General features: G+C 44.6%; 1 protein-coding gene across 2 annotated transcripts in view; it reads right to left on the bottom strand.

Annotated features, from left to right (window-relative positions):
- Positions 1-2,785: 2,785 nt before the first annotated feature.
- The window catches only part of abcf3 (ATP-binding cassette, sub-family F (GCN20), member 3), a 172,589-nt gene continuing 153,774 nt past the window's right edge, over positions 2,786-21,600 (bottom strand). For both annotated transcript variants that reach the window (XM_063045252.1, XM_063045253.1), the window contains exons 18-21: positions 17,383-17,474; positions 13,943-14,075; positions 7,715-7,802; positions 2,786-3,822 (exon numbers count right to left, since the gene is read on the bottom strand). In XM_063045252.1, coding sequence (XP_062901322.1) covers positions 3,664-3,822; positions 7,715-7,802; positions 13,943-14,075; positions 17,383-17,474 — 472 coding nt within the window. In that variant the 3' untranslated portion in view covers positions 2,786-3,663. The remainder of the gene's footprint in view (positions 3,823-7,714; positions 7,803-13,942; positions 14,076-17,382; positions 17,475-21,600) is intronic.

The raw sequence follows: 21,600 nt of genomic DNA, 5'->3' as shown, positions 1-21,600 counted from the left end.
GAAACATAAAGTTATTATAGTAGGTAATTTTAACTTTCCACATACTGACTGGGAATTCCATACTATGAAAGGACTAGATGAGATAGAGTTTGACAGATGTGTTCAGGAAAATTTCTTTCATCAGTACATAGAAGTCCCAACAACAGAGCACGTTGGGAATGAGACAGGGCAGGTGACAAAGTCTGTGTAGGGAGACACTTGCATCTAGTGACCGCAATGCCATTAGTTTCAAAGGAAATATGCAAAGAGGCAAGTCCGCAATTGAGATTCTAAATTGGAATCAGGCCAATTTTGAAGGTATCATAAATGATCTGGCAAGTGTGGATTGGGCAGGCTGTTTTCTGGCAAAGGTGCACTTGGTAAGTGACAGGACTTCAAGAGTGAAATTTTGAGAGTACAATGCTTGTATGTGCCTGTCAGAATAAAAGGTATGGACAACAAGTGCAAGGAACCTTGGTTTTCAAGAGATAGTAAGGTCCTGGTTAAGAGGAAAAAGGAGGCCCATAGCAGGTAGGAAGAAATGAAGCGCTTATGGAGTATAAGAAATGCAAGAGAACACTTAAAGAGGAATACTAAATAGAGTGGACAGCCAGTGCCTCTTCCCCAGGGCACCACTGCTCAGTACAAGAGGACATGGCTTTAAGGTAAGGGGTGGGAAGTTCAAGGGGGATATTAGAGGAAGGTTTTTTACTCAGAGAGTGGTTGGTGCATGGAATGCACTGCCTGAGTCAGTGGTGGAGGCAGATACACTAGTGAAGTTTAAGAGACTACTAGACAGGTATATGGAGGAATTTAAGGTGGGGGCTTATATGGGAGGCAGGGTTTAAGGGCCAGCACAACATTGTGGGCTGAAGGGCCTGTACTATGCTGTACTGTTCTATGTTTAAAACAGGAAAGCTAAAAGAAGGCAAGAAGTTGCTCCAGCAGACAAGTTGAAGGAGAATTTTCAGGGATTGAACAGATACAGTATGTACAGAGCAAAAGGATTGCAAGGGATAAAACTGGTCCTCTGGAAGACTAGAATAGTAATGCACGTGTGGCGCCAAAACAGATGGTGGAGATCTTAAATAATCTTTTTGCATCTATATTTACTCAGGAGACAGACACAGAGCCAAAGAAGTGAGGCAAAACTGCATCAACTTCCTGTAGGAAGGTGTTTGCTACCCTGTGGAAAATCAGGGTGGATAAATCCCCAGGGCTCGACAAGGTGTTCCCTCAGACCCTACGGGAGGCAAATGCAAAAACTGCCAGGAACCTAGTAAAGATATTTAAATCATCCCTGGTGACATGAGAAGTACCAGAGGAACGGAAGATAGCCTATGATTTTCCACTGTTTAAGGGCTCAAAATATAAACTAGGAAATTATGGGCCAGTGAATCTGACATCAGTGTGGGAAAGTTGTAGGAAGGTATTCTAAGGGACCAGATATATAAGTATTTGGAAAGACACGGACTGATTAAGGATAGTCAGCATGGCTTTATGTGTGGCAGGTCAGGTCCAACCAATTTATACTTTTTTTCGAGGAAGTTAGCAGGAAAGTGGGTGAAGGCAGGGCAGTGGAAGTTGTCTACATGGACTTTAGTAAAGCACTTGACAAAGTGCTGCATGGGAGGCTGGTGAAAAAGATTCAGTTGCTCGGCATTCAAGACGAGGAATTAAATTGGATTAGACATTGCCTTTGTGGGAGAGGCCAGAGTGGTCATAGATGGTTGCCTCTCTGACTGGAACCCAGTTGTTAGTGGAGTGCCACAGTGATCTGTGCTGGTTCCCTTACTGTTTGTCATCTGTGTCAACGATCTGGATGATAATGTGGTCAACTGGATCAGCAAATGTTTGTATGACACCAAGATTGAGGATGTAGTGGACAGCAAGGAAGGTTATTATGCCTTATAGGAGGATCTGCATTAGCTGGAAAAATGGGCTTAATGCAGACAAGTATGAGATTTTGCACTTTGCTAGGACCAACCAGCGTGGGTCTTAAACAGTGAATGTAAGGCACTGAGGAGTGTGGTAGAATAAAGGCATCTGGGAATACAGGTCCATAATTCATTGAAAGTGGCATCGCAGGTAGATAGGGTTGTAAAAAAATCTTTTGGCACATTGGCCTTCATAAATCAAAGCACTAAGTTCAGGAGATGGAATGCTGAAGTTGTATAAGATGTTTGTGAGGTCTAATTTGGAGTACTGTGTGCAGTTTTGGTCACCTACAAACAACAAAGATGTTATCAAGGTTGAAAGAGTACAGAGAAAACTTACAAGGATGTTGCTGGGTCTGGAGGACCTGAGTTATCAAGAAAGATTGAACAGGTTAGGACTGTATTCCTTAGAGATTTGATAGAGATTGAGGGGTATTGATAGGTAAATGCAAGGTTGGGTGGGACTATAACCAGAAGTCATGGGTCAAAGGTGAAAAGTTTAAGGGGAGTGAGAGGGGAAGCATCTTCACTCAGAGGGTTGTGAGAGTGTGGAATGAGCTGCCAGCACAAGTGGTGCATGCAAGCTCGATTGCAACATTTGAGGAGTTTGGATGGGTACATGGATGGTAGGGGTGTGGTCCCGGTGTAAGTTGATGGAAGGAGGTAGCTTAAATGGTTTCAGTATGGACTGGATAGGCCGCAGGGCCTGTGTCTGTGCTGTACTTCTCTATGACATACTGGAGATGACAATAAACGATCTCAAAACTTGAAGTTGCCTCTCCTCCTTCGTACTTGAGTTGAGTGTTACTTCAGCGCAAGGGAAGAGGGTACAAATGCTATTGAATAGGATAAATAAAATACCACTGAAGTCAATTTTTGCAAATATTTATGGTTTTTGAACTGATTTATTTACGTCACTCAGTTTGCAAAGTTTGTGCAATGTAGCTTGTCTTAACCGAGCTGTCCTCACCCACGCTAAGGCAGCAGGACATGAGGACCCTGCGGATCCCTCAGGCCCGGAATGTCCATGTCCAATGTCCAAACCCTGACTCAGCTGCAGGCTGCAGAGACACCGCTGGGACCAGCAGCCTGCACTGGGCAAACGGGAAATAGCAGCAATTAAGGATGGACTCAGGGACAAATATCTTCCCCTTATCACTCACCGATACACAAGAGTAGGAGCTGCCATTAACACTCATGCACACCATCTTCCTGCAGATTCCAGGTTGAACACTTTCATGTTCACGACTCAAGAATAGCAGTATTCTTGTAGAGAGGAAGGAGGTGGCACCTATAAGATGCAGCAATGGATCAACCAAATTTTCAGAGAGATGAGAGACCTCCCCCCAATAGGTTTAACAGCATGAGAGTCATGTTAGCAAAACGAACGACATGTCAACAAACAAATCTTTCTGATAGTGACTGCACTTTGGGAAATGGGCAAAAGGGGTTGATTAGTAATTAATCACAATTATTAGATTAGCTACGAGTTATTGCAGTGAACCCTTGTCTGCTGATAGTTTCAGCTTTAATTTAAACGGGTGCAGATAGTACATGGTTTAATTTACAAACGTGTTCACATACAGTCCCAGGACACAAACACTGGGGGGAGCGTGGGCAACAGCAGATCATAAAAGAAAAATAACAAAATTGGAGATGGCTCTGGCCCACGGACAGCAGCGAGTCCTCAGATGTCTGGATTGTGGGGTTAGGGGTGGGAGTGGTTTCCACACCAAAGATCAGGTTCTCATAGAAATCCCTCCCTCCGGAACTGCTCCTGCAGAATGTCCTTGTACTCATCGAAGCCTCCTTCCACTCTCCTCACGGTGCCACAGCCGCATACCCAGAGCTCTTTGCACACCATGCGGATCAGTCGCTCATCGTGAGACACCAGAATTACTCCGCCCTGCCAGAGCACACACAAAGTCACCGTAGCAATGTGGCAATTATAGACGCTCATTTCCAAAGAATACACGCGCGTCAGCACGCATACACTCACTGACTGGCACAATTTCTCATCAGCTACCAGCGCCTGGTGCTGTTCCACAGGGGTCGGTATTGGGACCGCTTCTTTTTACATCACATGTCAATGATTTTAATGACGGAATTGATGACCTAATGACCAAGCTTGCAGAGTATATGAAGAATGGTGAAGGGGTAGGTAGTGTTGAGGAAACAGGGAGTCTGCAGAAGGACTTAGACAGATTGGCAGAATGGGCAAAAGACTGGCAGGTGGAAATGTGTGGTCATGCATTTTGAGAGAAGGAAGAAAGGTGTAGACTATTTTCCAAATGGGAGAAAATTCAAAACTCAGAGCTGCAACTTGGGACTCCTCGTGTAGGATTCCTGAAAGGTTACAGGTAAGGAAGGCAAATGCAATTATACCATTCATTTGAAGAGGGCTAGAATATAAATGCAAAGGTGCAATTCTGAGGCTTTATAAGACATTAGTCAAACTGCACTTGAAGTATTATGAACAGTTTTAGGCCCTTTGTCTAAGAAAAGATGTAGGCAACACACAGAAGATGCTGGACTCAGCAGGCCAGGCTGCATCCATGGAAAAAAGAACATTCAACGTTTCAAGCCAAAACCTTTCAGCAGCACTGGAGAAGAAAAGCCGAGGAGTAGATTTAAAAGGTGGGGGGAGGGGGAGAGAAAGACAAGGTGATAGGTGAGACCAGCAGAAGGAGAAGTAAAGAGGTGGGAAGTTGATTGCTGAAAGAGACACAGGGTTGGAGAAGGAACAATCTGCTAGGAGAGGACAGAAGGCCAAGGAAGAAAAGGGGGAGGAGCACCAGAGGGAGGCGATGGGCAGGCAAGGAGATGAGATGATCGGGAATGGTGGGGGAAGGAACATTACTGGAAGTTCGAGAAATCGATGTTCATATCATCAAGTTAGAGGCTACCCAGATGGAATACAAAGTGTTGCTCCTCCAGCCTGAGAGTGCCCCATTGCGATGGTAGAGGAGGCCATCGATGGACATGTCAGAATGGGAATGGGAAGTGGAATTAGAATTGGAATGGGAAGTGGAATTAGAATGGGAATGGGAATTGGAATTAAAATGGGTGGCCACTGGGAGATGCTGCTTTTCCTGGCAGATGGAGCGAAGATGCTTAGCAAAGCGGTCTTCCAATCTACATCTGGTTTCACTTATGTACAAGAGGCCACACCGGGAATACTGGATACAATACATAACACCAACAAACTCATAAATAAAGTATCGCCTGGAAGGACTGTTTGGGGCCCTGAATGGTAGTGAGGGAGGAGGTGTAGAGGCAGGTTTAGCACTTGTTCTGCTCACAAGGATAAGTGCTATGAGGGAGATCGGTGGGGAGGGACAAATGGACAAGGGAGTTGCATTAGGGAGCGATCCATGTGGAAACCAGAAAGTGTGTGGGGGGGACAGGAAGGAAAGATGTGCTTGGTGGTGGGATCCCGTTGGAAATGGCGGAAGTTACAGAGAATTACGTGGTGGATGCAGTGGCTGGTGGGATGGCAGGTGAGGATAAAAGGAACACTATCCCTGATAGGTTGGCGGGAGAATAGGGTAAGAGCAGACATGCGTGAAATTGAAGAGATATGGTTTGAGGGCAGAATTGACGGTGGAGAAAGGAAAGTCCCTTTCTTTGAAAAAGGAGGACATCCCCTTTGTTCTCCAATGAAAAGCCTCAACTGAGAACAGATTGAGCGGAGACGGAGGAATTGAGAGAAAGGGTTGGCGTTTTTACAAGTAACAGGGTGGGAAGAGGTGTAGTCCAGAAGATTCATGAGAATTATCCCAGGAATGAAAGGGTTAATGTATCAGGAGCATTTGATGGTTCTGGGCTTGGAGTTTAGAAGAATGAGGGGGAACACATTTAACCTTATCACACATGGAAACGTCTAGACAGATCAGATGCACAGAGGATGCTTCCTATAGTGGGTATGTCTAGGATCAGAAGGAACAGTCTCAGAATAGAGGGATATCCACTTCGAACAGAGATGAAAAAGAATTTCTTTAGCCAGAGGGTGATGAATCTGTGAAATTCATTGCCACAGATGGCTGTAGAGGCCAAGTTATTGGGAAAATTTAAAGTAGAAGTTGATTAGGTTCTTGATTAGTCAGAAAGTCAAAAGTTATGGAGGGAAGGCAAGGAAATGGGGATTAGACGGATAACAAATCAGCCATAATGGAAAGGCAGGGCAGACTGAATGGCTGAATTCAGCTCCTATGTCAATGCCTTACGGTCTTGCAGGAGGCAGAGCCGCTGTGTGCATCGTCACCATCACTGGGGCTTGCAGGACATTGCTGCACCAGCTGTCAGCAGCATTTCCTACCGTGCAACCCTGATTTGCTTCAAATTTGCTTCACTATCTGACCTGCATTAAAGAGACTGTGGAAATCTCAGCTCTCTCTTCCATTTCATTTGCAAACTAACCATGGTATAAATGTTACGGAGCACAAATAGTTAACTGCATTTTCAAAGTGGACAATTAAGTGCCCCAGCAATGCCATTTCGGTATACGCAGCTGAGCGTTGAGGTGGCACGGTAGCATTGCTGTGACTTCAGCACTGACTGCACTAGTGACACGGGTTCAATACCTGCTGCTGTCTGTAAGGGATTTGTTCATTCCCCCTGTTCCTCTGGGTGCTCCGGTGTCCTCTCACATCCCAAAGGCATACCAGTTAGCATTAGTAAGTTGTGAGCATGTTATGTTGGCATGGGAAGCGTGGTGGCTCTTGTGGACTGCCCGCAGCACGTCCTCGGACTAAGTTGCTGTATGTTTCAATGTTTCCATGTGCATGTGACAAATAAAATGAACACAGTGGATTCCCATTAGTTGTGTCATCAGTTAATCGGGCAGCTAGTTATTTGGGACAAAATAACTGGAATTTCCTTTGCTTAATTTGGACACCATGAATTCAATTAGGATTGGAGACCGTTGCTGAACAATTTCTAGCTAACATCGATCGCGTGCACTTGTGTGGCTGTTAAGACACCACACCATGCTCAGAATGAACAGGTTTTAAATAGCGTTACTTGCATGTTTGTGCTCAAAAAGTAATGATTTTTATCACTGATAGTTAGTGAGAAATAAGCAGTAAGACAATTTAGAACTGTTCTGCTCACTGAGGTTTCAGGCATTCAGGCTTGGAGATCCTAGAAATGGCCAGAAGTGAAAATGAAATGATTTCACTGCTTCAGCAAGTTAGGAACTATGAAGAACTTGAAAGTATTGATAATCATCTTGAATGATACAATGAAAATGAAGCTTTGGGGCATGCAAATCTTGTATGAAGGCAGGCTGTTATCTGCACCGGGTGGCTGCGCTGATTTTGTTCATTTACAGTCAATGAAACGAACACAGCAGCATACACTGGATGAATTTCTCTGTCAATAACTATTAGGAACTAATACATAGTTTTATAATACTGTAGTAGTATTGGTAATGTTCAAATTTGTCCTGTACCTCATTCAAATACAAAATTCGTTACTCAGTTAAATGGTAATTTGTCTTTTTTATATTTTTTTAACTATTTTCGTGAAACCGGCTAATTAAGGTGGCCACTTAATTGGGCCAAACTCTACTGGTCTCGATGTGTCCCAATTAAGCTAAATCCACTGAATTTACATCTTTATCTTTATACTTGGTGCCTATGTGGGGAGTCATCATGTGCTTGGCTATAGTGCTGACATAGCACATTAGGATTAGGATTATGAAGACACGTGGTCCTCTTTTATTGTCATTTAGTAATGCATGCATTAAGAAATGATATATGAATCACATTGTTGGAAAATCTCCCCAGGTAGTTTACCTTAAACTTCTGCAATGCATTTCCCAGCGCCTCTATTGTCTCCATGTCCAGGTGGTTGGTTGGTTCATCCAGGATATAGAAACTGGGGCTGTATGTTAAAATAAAAAATAATACAACTGTGAGACTGAGAAACGACCACTGCTGATAATCTCCAAGACCAGAATCCAACAGGTACAGAAATGCAGTGAGATATCGGGTGAACTTGATAGCCTGATGAACACAAAAGCCCCAACCAATCCACCACACCTGGTCAAAATCACTCACCCCCACAACCTATGCACTCTCTTTCAGGGAGACAACTCATATTCTAAATATCATTTATTATTATTTCTCTATTATCATTTTCTATTTATATAATTTGTTGTCTTTTGCACATTGGTTGTTTGTCTATCTTACTGTGTACGGTTTTTCATTGCTACTATTGTGTTTCTTTATGGTTACTGTGAATTCCCACAAGAAAATGAATTTCAGGCCATAGCAGTGCCTCTACATTCTTAGAAGGTTTTGAAGATTCGGATTGTCATCTAAAACTTTGACAAACTTCTAAAAATGTGCTGTGGAAAGTATCCGGACTGATTGCACCACGGCCTGGTATAGAAATACCAAGGCTTAAGAGGGGAAAAGCCTACAAAAAGTACTGGACACAGCCCAGTCCACGATGGGTAAAGCCCTCTCCACCAATGAACATATCTACATGGAGTGCTGTCGCAGGAAAGCAGCATCCATCAAGAATTCTCCCTGCTGCTATCAGGAATAGTTATTATCCCTCAACCATCAGGCTCTTGAACCAGAGGAGAAAAATTCACTCAATTTCACTCACCCCAACACTGAACTGTTCCCACAACCTATAGACTCACTTTCAAAGACTCTTCATCTCATGTTCTTGATACTTATTGCTTATTTATTATTATTTTGTGTGTTGATTTTTTTGGTTCCTTTGTATTTACTGTGAATGCCTGCAAGAAAATTCAATATCAGGTCTGTATATGGTGGCATTTATGTACTGTGATAATAAATTTAAAGTCATAGAAAAGTACAGCACAGAAATAGGCCATTTGGCCCATCTAATCCATGCCAAATCATTTAAACTGCCTACTCCCATCTACCTGCACCAGGACCATAACCCTGCCATCCACGTACGTATCGAAACTGCTCTTAAACATTGAAATCGAGCTTGCATGCAACCACTTGCACTGGCAGCTTATTCCACTCTCTCACCATCCTTCCCTTTGAAATTGGAAAATCAACCCAGATGACAGTAGTTCAACAGCTGAATCAGACACGACAGTCAACATGGCTACACGGACAGAGTGGGGACCATGTTTAAATTGAGAACATTCCATGCACACCGCTACGTGTTGAATAGGTGTGCACTACTGTATGTCTGGGCTTTCAATGACTGTATAAGTCAAGGTCAGGTGACACTTCAGCCCCGAGGTAGGCTGAGACTAGAACTAGAGGTGATGGATTAAGGGTCAAAGGTGAAATATTTAAGGGGAACTCGAGGGGGAACATCTTCACTCTGAGTGTGAAACCAGCTGCCAGTGAAAGTGGTGGACGTGGGTTTGACTGCAACTTTTCAGAAGAATTCAGATAAGTAAATCGATGGGAGGCCAGTCAGTGATGTAGTGGCATCCACACCGGACTCTGAGGCCAGTGGTCCTGGGTTTGAAACCGGCCGGTTCCTTGTTTACATTCTATCCGTGCTGGGTTAAGTGTCGAATTAGCAACTCCGCTTTGTAAAAAAAAAGACAAAATGCTAAAGAAATGGCAAAGATTGCCGCCCGATGCAGAGAGAGACAACAACAAAACGGATGGGAGGTATGTGGAGGGCTATGTTCATGAGTGGGTTGATGGAACTAGATAGAATAAAACAGATCAGCATAGACGAGATGGGCCAAAGGGCCTTTTCCTATGTTGTCTGTGAGCTAATTGGCTGTAAATGACTGTGTGTACCTGTGTGTGCCTGGTCTGTGTGCGTTTCAGTCAGTGTGTATGAATAAACACTTCTAAGGCTTCCAATCACAAACAAGAGAAAATCTGCAGATGCTGGAAATCTGAGCAACACACACAAAATGCTGGAGGAACTCAGCAGGCCAGGCAACATGTATGGAAAATAGTACAGTCGACGTTTTGGGCTTTGTCCATTCGGCAGGACTAGCATTTTGTGTGTGTGTCTCTTGGGCTTCCAGCTGGGTAAAGGTATAATTTTTAACCGATATTTCAATGACAAACTCCACCGTCTTCATCAGGGATGATGCCTACGCATGTCTAGTCTAGTGGTATATATACCCCCACCATCTGTCCCTCCTGATTGGTTTAGTCCTCATCCAATCAGGTTTCCATTATCTCAACTTCTTCACAATCAAATGCTAGTCTCTGTGTATTTCAGTCAAGGTGCCTGTGTGCACGTCGTTGAACTCCATCTGCCACTTCTCAGCCCAGTATTGCATCCTATCGATGTCCTGCTATAACCTCTGACAACCCTCCACACTATCCAAAACACCCCCAACCCTTGTGTCATCAGCAAATTTACTAACCCATCCCACCACTACCTCATCCAGATAATGCATAAAAATCACGAAGAGTAAGGGTCCCAGAGCAGTTCCCTGAGACACACCACTGGTCACTGGCCTCCATGCTGAATATGACCCGTCTACAACCACTCTTTGCCTTCTGTGGGCAGGCCAATTCTGGATCCACAAAGCAAGGTCTCCTTGGATCCCATTCCTCCTTACTTTCTCAATAAGCCTGGCATGGGGTACCCTATCAAATGGCTTGTTGAAATCCATATACACTACATCTACTGCTCTACCTTCATCAATGTGTTTAGTCACATCCTCAAAAAATTCAATCAGGCTCATAAGGCATGACCTGCCTTTGACAAAGCCATGCTGACTATTCCTAATCATATTATACCTCTCCAAATGCTTATAAATCTGCCTCTCAGGATCTTTTCCATCAACTTACCAACCACTGAATTAAGACTTAGTGGTCTATAATTTCCTGGGCTATCTCTACTCCCTTTCTTGAATAAGGGAACAACATCCGCAACCCTCCAATCCTCCGGAACCTCTCCTGTCCCTGCTGATGATGCAAAGATCATTGCTCAGCAATCTCCTCGCTCGCCTCCCACAGTAGCCTGAGGTATATCTCGTTCAGTTCCGGTGACTTACCCAACTTGATGCTTTCCAAAACCTCCAGCACATCCTCTTTCTTAATGTCTATATGCCCAAGCTTTTCAATCCACTGTAAGTTCATCCCTACAATCGCCAAAATCCTTTTCCATAGTGAATTCTGAAGCAAGGTATTCATTAAATACTTCAGCCATCTCCTCGGTTCCATGCACACTTTTCCACTGTCACATTTGATTGGTCCTATTCTCTCACATCTTATCCTCTTGCTCTTCGCATACTTGTAGATTGCCTTGGGGTTTTCCTTAATCCTGCTCGCCAAGGCCTTCTCATGGCCCCTTCTGGCTTTCCTAATTTCATTCTTAAGCTCTTTCCTGCTAGCCTTATAATCTTCTAGATCTCTATCATTACCTAGTTTTTTGAACCTTTCGCATTCTAGACCTCTTGAAATGAATGCTAACATGGCATTTACCTTCCTTACCACCGACTCAACCTGCAAGTTAACCTTTAGGATGTTCTACACAAGGAAACCTAAGTCCCTTTGCATCTCAGAGTTTTGGAGTTTCTTCCCGTTTAGAAAATAGTTTGCACATTTATTGCTACGACCAAAATGCATGACCATGCATTTTCCGATACTGCATTTCACTTGCCACTCTCTTACCAATTCTCCTAATCTGTCTGTCCTTTTGCAGCCTACCTGTTTCCTCAACGCTACCTGCCCCTGCACCAACCTTTGTATCAGAATCAGAATCTGCAAACTTGGCAACAAAGCCATCTATTCCATCATCTAAATCATTGATATACAACAGAAAAAGAAGCGGTCCCAACACTGAATCTGCAGAACACCACTAGTCACTGGCAGCCAACCAGAAAAGGATAAACAAGAGATGCTGGAAATCTAAGCAACACACACAAAATGCTGGGGGAGCTCAGCAGGCCAGGCAGCATTTAGGGGCAAAGTACAGCTGATGTTTCGGGCCTAAAGCCCTCGGCAGAACCTTTTATTCCCACTTGCTGGTTCCTATCAATCAGCCAATGCTCTAACCATGCCAGTAACTTCTCTGCAATACCACAGGTTCTTAACTTGGTAAACAGTCTCATGTGTGGCACCTTGTCAAAGGCCTTCTGAAAGTCCAAATATACAACATCCACTGCATTCCCTTTATCTATCCTACTTGAAACCTCCTCAAAGAATTCCAACAGGTTTGTCAGACAAGATTTCCCTTCAAGGAAACCATGCTGACTTTGTCCTATCTTGCACTATGTCAGCAAGTACTGAGGTCAGGCTAACTGGTCTACAACTTCCTTTCTGCTGCCTTCCTCTTTTCTTAAAGAGTGGAGTGCAGTTGAGTGAAGTTATCCCCTCTGGTGCCTGATGATTGAGGGGTAAAAACTGTTCCAGAACCTGGTGATGTGAGACCTGAGGCTCCTGAATCTCCTTCCTAATGGCCTGTGTGTACTTTTGTGCATGTGTGTGCCTGTGTGGACAGCAGGGTAAATACAGGAGAGTTGTAATGTGGTGGAGTAGGTGAAGGGGTTACAGGGAAATAAGATAGGGATCGTGGAGTTGACAAGAATGTGTCATGAGCCAACATGCTCAACAGGTTGAATGAATGGCCTTCAATTTCATGAGAAAACAAGAAATATGGTTGATATTCATGGGGTAAAGTACAGAGGAACCGAAATGCAGCAAAAGACAACAGCCAGCACACAAATAAAGTCATCTCAGAAACCAAAGCAACACACACAAAATGCTGGAGGAGCTCAGCAGGTCAAGTGGCATCTATGGAAATGGATAAACAGTCGATGTTTCAGGCTAAGGCCTTCATCAGGACTGAGGAAGCGGGAAGATGCCAGAAGAAGGTGGTGGAAGAGGACAAGCAAGAAGGTGATAGTTCAATCCAGGTGGGTGGGGAAAGGGGATGAAGTAAGAAACTGGGAGGCGATGGGTGGAAAAAGCAAAGGGCTGGAGAAGAAGGAATCTGATAGGAGAGGAGAGTGGACCATGGAGGGAAAGGAAGAGTGGCAACAGGGTGAGGTGATAGGCAGGTGAGGAGAAGAGGCAAGAGGCTTGAGTGGGGAAATGAAAAGGGAAGGGGTAGCGGGAAAAAATTACAGGAAGCTGGAGAAATTGATGTTCATGCCATTAAGTTGGAGGCTACCTAGATGGAATATGAGGTGTTGCTCCTCCAATCTGAGAGTGGCCTCATCAAGGCCACGGACTGACTTGTCTGACTGGGAACGGGGATATTTTTACTCAGGGGTCCAAACCGGGAGGCTTGAAAATGGAGCTGGAAACCGTGTGGAACAAGACAGCGATGATGGCTTTGCAAGCTCTCTTTGGATGCAGACTAGTGGTCTGGGAGGTAGTTGAAGACGACCAAGAAACGAAGCAGAGTATGGAAATGAGGTGGATGTGGCAGCAGAATTAGAACAATTTGCCTATCAAGTCTGCTCTGTGGAAGCTATGAAGTACCGGAGGGCTGGGCGCACCCTCAACACCAACAAAATTCTTTCAGAAGAGGAGTTAGCAACCTTTTTATGCCATGGATCTTTACCATTAACCGAAGGATCTATGGTCCCTAGGTTGGGAACCTGTTTTGGAAGAATGAGGGCAGAATCTCATGGAAACCTATCATCAAATATTAAAAGGGTCAGACTGAGTGGACTTCAGAGGATGTTTCCTATATTGGAGGAGTCTAGGACCAGAGGGCACAGCCTCAGAAAAGAGGGTTGCCACTTTAGAACAAAGGTGAGAAGTAATTTCTTTAGCCAGAGGGTGGTGAATCAGGAATTCTTTGCCACAGGCAGCAGTGGAGGACCAGTCACTGGGTATATTTAAAACAGAGATTGCTAGGTTCTTGATTCATCAGGGTATCAAAGGTTACAGGAAGACAACAGGAGAATGGGGTTGAGAGGAATGATGAATCAGCAGTCCTAATGCTGCTCCTGTCTTATGGAAATGGCCCTTACAGAGCAAAGGGAAAGGCAGTACATACTGGGAGTGAAATGGCCAACTGGCCAGGTGGAACTCAAACGCACAGGCCAAAGCAACTAAAAGTCAACAGATGGTCAGGAAAGTCACAGTGCTTACCAGGGCATTGTCATCTGTGCAAACGCCACCCTGCTCTTCTGTCCCCCTGATAGACTGACTACAGGTCTCACTGCCAGGTCTCCCGATATCCCATAACCTCCCAGCTGATGTCGGTATTCCTCTTCTGTCCTCCCTGTAAAGATCAGATCAAAAACAAAACCATTTAATCACAGCTTAGGTTTAGTAATACATCCAAGACCCACACTATAAAGGAAAATTAGTGGGTTTTTTTCCCACTTGTACATCGAAATAAACAGTGCCATGCCCTGTTTTGCGTCAGATCAAACCAGTGACGTTTGTACTGGGCAGATGGGGCTTGTCAGCAATGACGGGCAGTTCTGACCTCAAACCTCCACTGCCTTATGGATATACCCACTCATGGGGAAGGCTTTGGAAATAAACTCCCAAGGAAAAATCTGGAACTGGAATCCCTAAAACAGTCCTACGTTTGAGTTTAACAATGACTGGCAACTCCTGCAATGCTGTGGTGCCAAACTGTATGGGTCTCTGCCATTCCTTTGGATTCATCAGCTGTGTGAAGAAGGGGAGCCTGCTGCATGGGCAACAGCTCGCTCTCCATATTGGACTGCCCTGACTTGCGTATTACGTAAACTGCTAGGTCAATCCCCACCAATGGAGGGCCTCAAACACCTTGTACAACTTCAACATGACATCCTAACTCCTGTGCTCAAAACTCTGATCTACGAAGGCCAAAGTGCCAAAAGCTCTCTTTATTACCCTATCTACCAGTAATGCCACTTTTGATGAATTATGGATCTGCATCTCCAGGTCCTTCTATTCTACCGATTTCCTCAGTGCCCTACCATTCAATGTGCAAGTCCTACTCTTGGTTGAAGAAGAAAATGCCTTAAGTCTACACTCAAGTTCATGGCATATCCTCTTTACTATCTCCCCTCCATTTCATGTCAAAAGTATATCACTGTCTTAACTGTGGAGGAACAGAGGGATCTTGGGGTTCACATACATATATGCCTCAAAGTTGCTGTGCAAGTTGATATGTGATTAAGAAGGCGCATGGTGCACTAGCCTCCTTTAGAAGGGGGAATTGCGTTCAAGAGTCTAGAGGTAATGTTTAGGTCTATAAAATTCTGGCTGGACCACACTTGGAATGTTGTGTTCAGTTCTGGTTGCCTCATTATAGCAAGGATGTGGAAGCTTTAGAGAGGGTGCAGAGGAGATTTACCAGGATGCTGCCTGGATTAGAGAGCATGGCTCATGAGGCTGAGTGAACTAGGGCTTTTCTCTTTGGATGAGAGGATGAGAGGTGACTTGATAGGGGTGTATAACACGATGAAGCATCAAATAATATTGACGAATCAGGGAGGCTGCTGAAGGACGTGAATAGATTAGGAGAATGGGCAAACAAATGGCAAATAGAATACAGTGTAAGGAATAAAAGCATAGACGATTTTCTAAACTTGAAGGAAATTCTGAGGGACTTGGCAGTCCTCGTGCAGGATTCCCTAAAGGTTAATTTGCAGGTTGAATTGGTGGTGAGGAAGGCCAATGGGATGTTACCATTCACTTTGAGAGCAGTAGAATATAAAAAACAAACATATAATGCTGAATTTTTCTAAGGTACTGGTGAGGCCTCACTTGGAGTATTGTAAGCAGTTTTGAGCCCTTTATTTTAGAAAGGTTGTGCTGATATTGGAGAGGATTTAGAGAAGGTTCATGAGAATAATTCCGGAAATGAAATGTTCATCATGTGAGGAGTGATTGATGGCTCTGGGTCTTTATTCACTGGAATTTAGAAAATCTCATTGAAACCTATAGGATGTTGAAAGGCCTAGATAGAATACATGTGGAAAGAATGTTTCCTATCATTTAGGACCAGAGGGCACAGCCTCAGAATAGAAGGACGTCTTTTTAGAATAGAGATGAGGAGAAATTTCTTCAGCCAGAGGGTGGTAAATCTGTGTAATTCGTTGCCACAGATGGCTGTGGAGGCCAGGTCTGGGTATATTTAAGGCAGAGATTGATAGATTCTTGATTAATCAGGGTGTGAAAGTTTACAGGGAGAAGGCAGAGGAATGAGTTTCAGAGGGAAATGTATCAACCATGATGGAACAGCATTGGAGACTCAATGGGCTGAATGGCCTCATTCTATTCTTATGCCTTATGGTCTTATGATAAGAGGCATAGATTGAGGAGATAGACAGACTTCTTCCTGGGGTGGAAATGGCAAGTGCAAGGGGGCATAATTTTAAGGTGACTGAAGGGAAGTATTGGGGGGGATGTCAGAGGCAGGCTTTTTACACAAAGAGTGGAAGGTGCTTTGAACGTGCTGCCAGGGACAGATACATTAGGGAGATTCAAGGGACTCTTACATAGGCACGTGGATGATAGAAAAATGTTGGGCTATGCAGGTGGGAAGGGCTAGACTGGCTTGGTACGTGGATGATAGAAAAACAGAGGGTTATATGGGAGAAAAGGATTGGAATAGGTTGAAAGGTTGCCACAACATCATGGGCAGAAGGGTTTGTACTGTGCTGTAATGCTCTTTGTTCTAATGTCAACCAGTGAATGAAGCAGAGTGGAGAAGTTGAAAGATTCATAACCCTCTCAGCAAATTTCTCGTCGCAATCTTGACTGTACAACTCCCTTCCCCAAGACTGTCTCCACAGTTCGCCTGGGGAAATGACCCCTGCTATTAACCCATGAATTTCCTACAGAATCTCAGTAAGGCTGCTGAATCTAGTGACCTTAGGCATGGCACAGTAGCGTAACGGCTAGTGCAATGCTATTACAACGCTAGCAACCCGGATTCAACTTTGCTACTGTCTGTAAAGAGTTCATACGCTCTCCCTGTGTCCACGTGCGTTTCCTCTGGGTGCTCCGATTTCTTCCCACATCTGAAAGATGCATGGGTTAGTAAGTTAATTGGTCACATGGATGTAACTGGAACCCGGGCTCACTGGACCAGAAAGGCCTGTTACCATGCTTTATCTCTATATCAGCGGTTCCCAACCCTTTTAATGCCATGGACCCCGACCATTAACCGAGGGGTCCATGGACTCTAGGTTGGGAGCCCCTGCTCTAAATAAATAAACCTAACTTCCACTGAGTACATAACATCAATGTATGGTAAACACAAAATACTCTGCAGATGCTGGGGTCAAAGCAACACTCACAATACGCTGGACGAACTCAGCAGGTCGGGCAGCATCTGTGGAAACGATCAGTCAACGTTTCGGGCCAGAACCCTTCGTCAGGACTGAATTCATCAATGCATGGTACACAAACTGTACCACGGCAAACAGGAAGGTTCTACAATGGGTAGTCAGAACTGAATTCAACCTGTACCAAAATAGATCGTCACGGTGAACGCAGTGTGACACCTTGAACTGACTACTTCAGTGCCCTGATGCCCTGCTCTCATCATCACTCCCCAACTCGGGTACTGTGGTGCGAGTTACCTGGGAACTTGGTCGCCAGAAGTTCCACTGAGCTGATGTTCATTTCCAGCTGGTCTACGTGATGCTGGCTGAAGTACCCAATTTTTAAATTCCTGTTTGGAGAAAAACAGAAAAACATAGAAACATAGAAAACCTACAGCACAATACAGGCCCTTCGGCCCACAAAGCTGTGCTGAACATATACTTACTTTAGAAATTACCTAAGATCAGCTGTAGCCCTCTATTTTTCTGAGCTCCATGTACCTATCCAGCAATCTCTTAAAAGACCCTATCGTATCCGCCTCCACCACCGTCGCCGGCAGCCCATTCCACGCACTCACCACTCTCTGCGTAAAAAACTTGCCCCTGACATCTCCTCTGTACCTACTTACAAACACCTTAAAACTGTGCCCTCTCGTGTTAGCCATTACAGCCCTGAGAAGAAGCCTCTGACTATATAACTCTGGGATGTTATTGGCGAGGTTGTAAAGACATTGGTGAGGCCAAATTTGAGTATTGTATGCAGTTCTGGTCATCTAACTATAGGAAGGATATCAGTAAGATTGAAAGAGTGCAGAGAAGATTTACTAGGATGTTGCCGGGTCTTCAGGAGTTAAGTTACAGGGAAAGATTAAACAGGTTAGGACTTTATTCCTTGGAGCGTAGAAGAATGAGGGGAGATTTGATAGAGGTTTACAAAATTATGAGGGGTATAGACAGAGTAAATGTGAAAACGCTCTTTCCACTTAGATTAGGAGAGATGAATAGGAGAGGACATCGCTTTAGGGTGAAAGGGGAAAGGTTTAGGGGGAACATTAGGGGGAACTTCTTCACTCAGACAGTGGTGGGAGTGTGGAACGATCTGCCATCTGACATGGTAAATGCGGGCTCACTCTTAAGTTTTAAGAATAAGTTGGATAGGTACATGGATGGGAGAGGTCTGGAGGGTTATGGACTGGATGCAGGTCAATGGGACTAGCAGAATAATATTTCGGCACAGACTAGAAGGGCTGAAGGGCCTGTTTTCTGTGCTTCAGTGCTCTTTGGTTCTATCCACATGATCAATGCCGCTCATCATCTTATACACCTCTATCAGGTCACCTCTCATCCTCCGCCACTCCAAGGATAAAAGGCCGAGTTCAATTAACCTATTCTCATAAGGCATGCTCCCCAATCCAGACAACATCCTTGTAAATCTCCTCTGCACCCTTTCTATGGTTTCCACATCCTTCCTGTAGTGAGGTGATCAGAACTGAGCACAGTACTCCAAGTGGGGTCAGACCAGGGTCCTATATACCTGTAACATTACCTCTCGGCTCCTAAACTCAATCCCTCAATTGATGAAGGCCAATGAACTGTATGCCTTCTTAACCACACAATCAACCTGCGCAGCAGCTTTGCGTGTCCTATGGACTCGGACCCCAAGATCCCTCTGATCCTCCACACTGCCAAGAGTCTTACCATTAATACTATATTCTGCCATCATATTTGACCTACCAAAGGGAACCACCTCACACTTATCCAGGTCGAACTCCATCTGCCACTTCTCAGCCCAGTTTTGCATCCTATCAATGTCCCGCTGTAACCTCTGACAGCCCTCCACACTATCCACAACACCACCAAACTTTGTGTCATCAGTAAATTTACTAACCCATCCCTCAACTTCCTCATCCGGATTATTTATAAAAATCACGTATAGAAAGTGGTGGATACAGCCCAGTACAACACAGACAAAGGCCTCCCCACCATTAAGCACATTTACACAGAGTGCTCCCACAAGAAAACAACATCCATCATCAAAGACCTCCGAACGGTAGCCAGGACGTGGGGTAAACAGGAAATGGACAAGACATGTAAAACGGGCAAGGTTACCGTAATCAGGAGGGATTTTAATATGCAATGGTGCTGGATCCTAAGAGGGGGAATTTGTAGAATGCTTATGAGATGGCATTTATAGAGTAGCTTGTAGTTGAACCCACTAGGGAAAAGGGAATTCTGGATAGGGTGTTGTGTAAGGAACTAGAGTTGATTATGGAGCTTAAGGTTAAGGAACCCTCAGGGCTGAATGGTCTCATTCTGCTCCTATGTCTGACAGTCTATCATCCACACCATACTCTCTTCTTGCTGTTACTATTAGAAAGGAGATACACAAGGCTTAGGTACTACTCCACCAGGTTCAGGAACAGTTAATACCCTTCACCCATCAGGTGACTGAAGAAGCATGGATAACTTCACTCACCACAATTCTGAACTGATTCTACATCTCATTCTCAGCATTATTTTTTATTTTCAGTTTGTCTTCTTTTGCGCCATTAGGTGTTCGTCAGTACAAGTATAGTTTTTCGTAAATTTTATTGTATTTATTTTTCCTGTAAATGCCTGCAAGAAAATGAATCTCAAGGTTGCAGAGGAGACTTACCAGGATGCTGCTTGGATTAGACAGTGTGTCCTATGAGGATGGATTAATTGAGCTAGGACTTTTGTCTTTGGAGTGAAGGAGGATGAGAGGTGATCTGATAGAGATGTAGAAGATAAGACTTATAGATCAAATGGCCAGCCAGTGACTTTTTCCCCAGGGCAGAAATGACTAATATAAGGGGGCATGAATTTATGGTTAGTGGAGGAAAGTGAGGGGGGAGGGGATATCAGGGGCAGGCTTTTATTTTTCACACGGAGAGTGGTGGGTGCTCTGAATGCCCTGCCAGGGGTGGCACTTAAACCATAAGACATCGGAGCAGAATTAGGCCATCTGGCCCATCGAGCCTGCTCTGCCATTCAATCATGGCCGATCCTTTTTGCTATCTCCTCCTCAACCCCAGTTCCCGGCCTTCTCCCTGTAACCTTTGATGCCATGTCCAATCAAGAACCTATCAATCTCCGCCTTAAATACACCCAACGACCTGGCCTCCACAGCTGCATGTGGCAACAAATTCCACAAATTCACTACCCTTTGGCTGAAGAAATTTCTCCGCATCTCTGTTTTCAAAGTGCGCCCCTCTATCCTGAGGATGTGCCCTCTTGTCCTAGACTCTCCCACCATGGGAAATATCCTCTTCCACATCTACTCTGTCTAGGCCTCTCAACATTCAAAAGGTTTCAATGAGATCCCCCCTCATCCTTCTGAATTCCAGCAAGTACAGACCCAGAGCCATCAAATGCTCCTCATATGATAACCCTTTCATTCCTAAAATTATTCCTGTGAACCTCCTCTGGACCCTCTTCAAGCCACCACATCCTCTCTAAGATGAGGGGCCCAAAACTGTTCACAATACTCAAGGTGCCTTATAAAGCCTGAGCATCACATCCTTGCTCTTGTATTCTAGACCTCTGGAAATGAATGCTACCAGGGCATTTGCCTTCCTCACCACTGACTCAACCTGCAAGTTAGCCTTCCGGTCCCTCTGCATCTCAGATTCCTGGATTTTCTCTCTGTTTAAAAAAAAGTTCGTACATTTATTTCTACTACCAAAGTGCATGTCCCATATCTTCTGGATCAATCTGAATGTTTGAAAGTCAATCAGCCAGATACTGGAGCCCTCTCTCATTCCTAAAGTCAGGCATCAGTCTTGGATTAAAAGCTCACGTTCTGTAATGTGTCAACAGATCTCACAGGATTGTGATGAGGTGTAACTTGGAATGATCCAGTACGACAGCAGTGCACTCGGATGCAGTGGCCTCTAAGGGCCTAACCAAAGGTGTTATTGCTTTTTTTTAAATGACTTTTTCATGATTGCAAGACATTGCTGCACATTCAGAACTGCAGTTCTCCCCCATCAGGAATGCTGCAAGTCCGATGGCAAAGGAGTTGCATGACCTCAGTTGTAATTGCGGAATATGTCTCACGTCACGGTGTCGCCTGCTGCAGCCGCCCAGAAGTGACGCTGCTGGTGGTGTGGCGTGTTTTCCTCGCAGGATCGGGTGGCAGGCCTCTCCCATCGGTGCTGCTGTCCAGTGTTTGCTCGGTGGAAAACAAGCTGGATTGCATTCGTCTGCAGACTGCTGCGGGCTTGTTCTTGCCGACAACATCCATGAACTCAGGGATTTGTACTACGTTGGATTGTTTTCGTGTGACTACGTTTACTGCTGTTATAAGACCCTTGTGCTGTGTGTGACTGTTTGTTCTGTGTTTTGCACCTTGGCCCCGGAGAAACTGTTTCATTTGACTGTATTCATGTATGGCTGAATGACAACTGAATTTGAACTTGAATATGTTGTCAGATCAGAATACAGATCCATGTT

The sequence above is a fragment of the Mobula hypostoma genome, chromosome 4, assembly GCF_963921235.1.
Source record: "Mobula hypostoma chromosome 4, sMobHyp1.1, whole genome shotgun sequence".
Classification (NCBI taxonomy): Eukaryota; Metazoa; Chordata; class Chondrichthyes; order Myliobatiformes; family Myliobatidae; genus Mobula; species Mobula hypostoma.
This window is presented reverse-complemented; position numbering and strand designations above follow the sequence as displayed.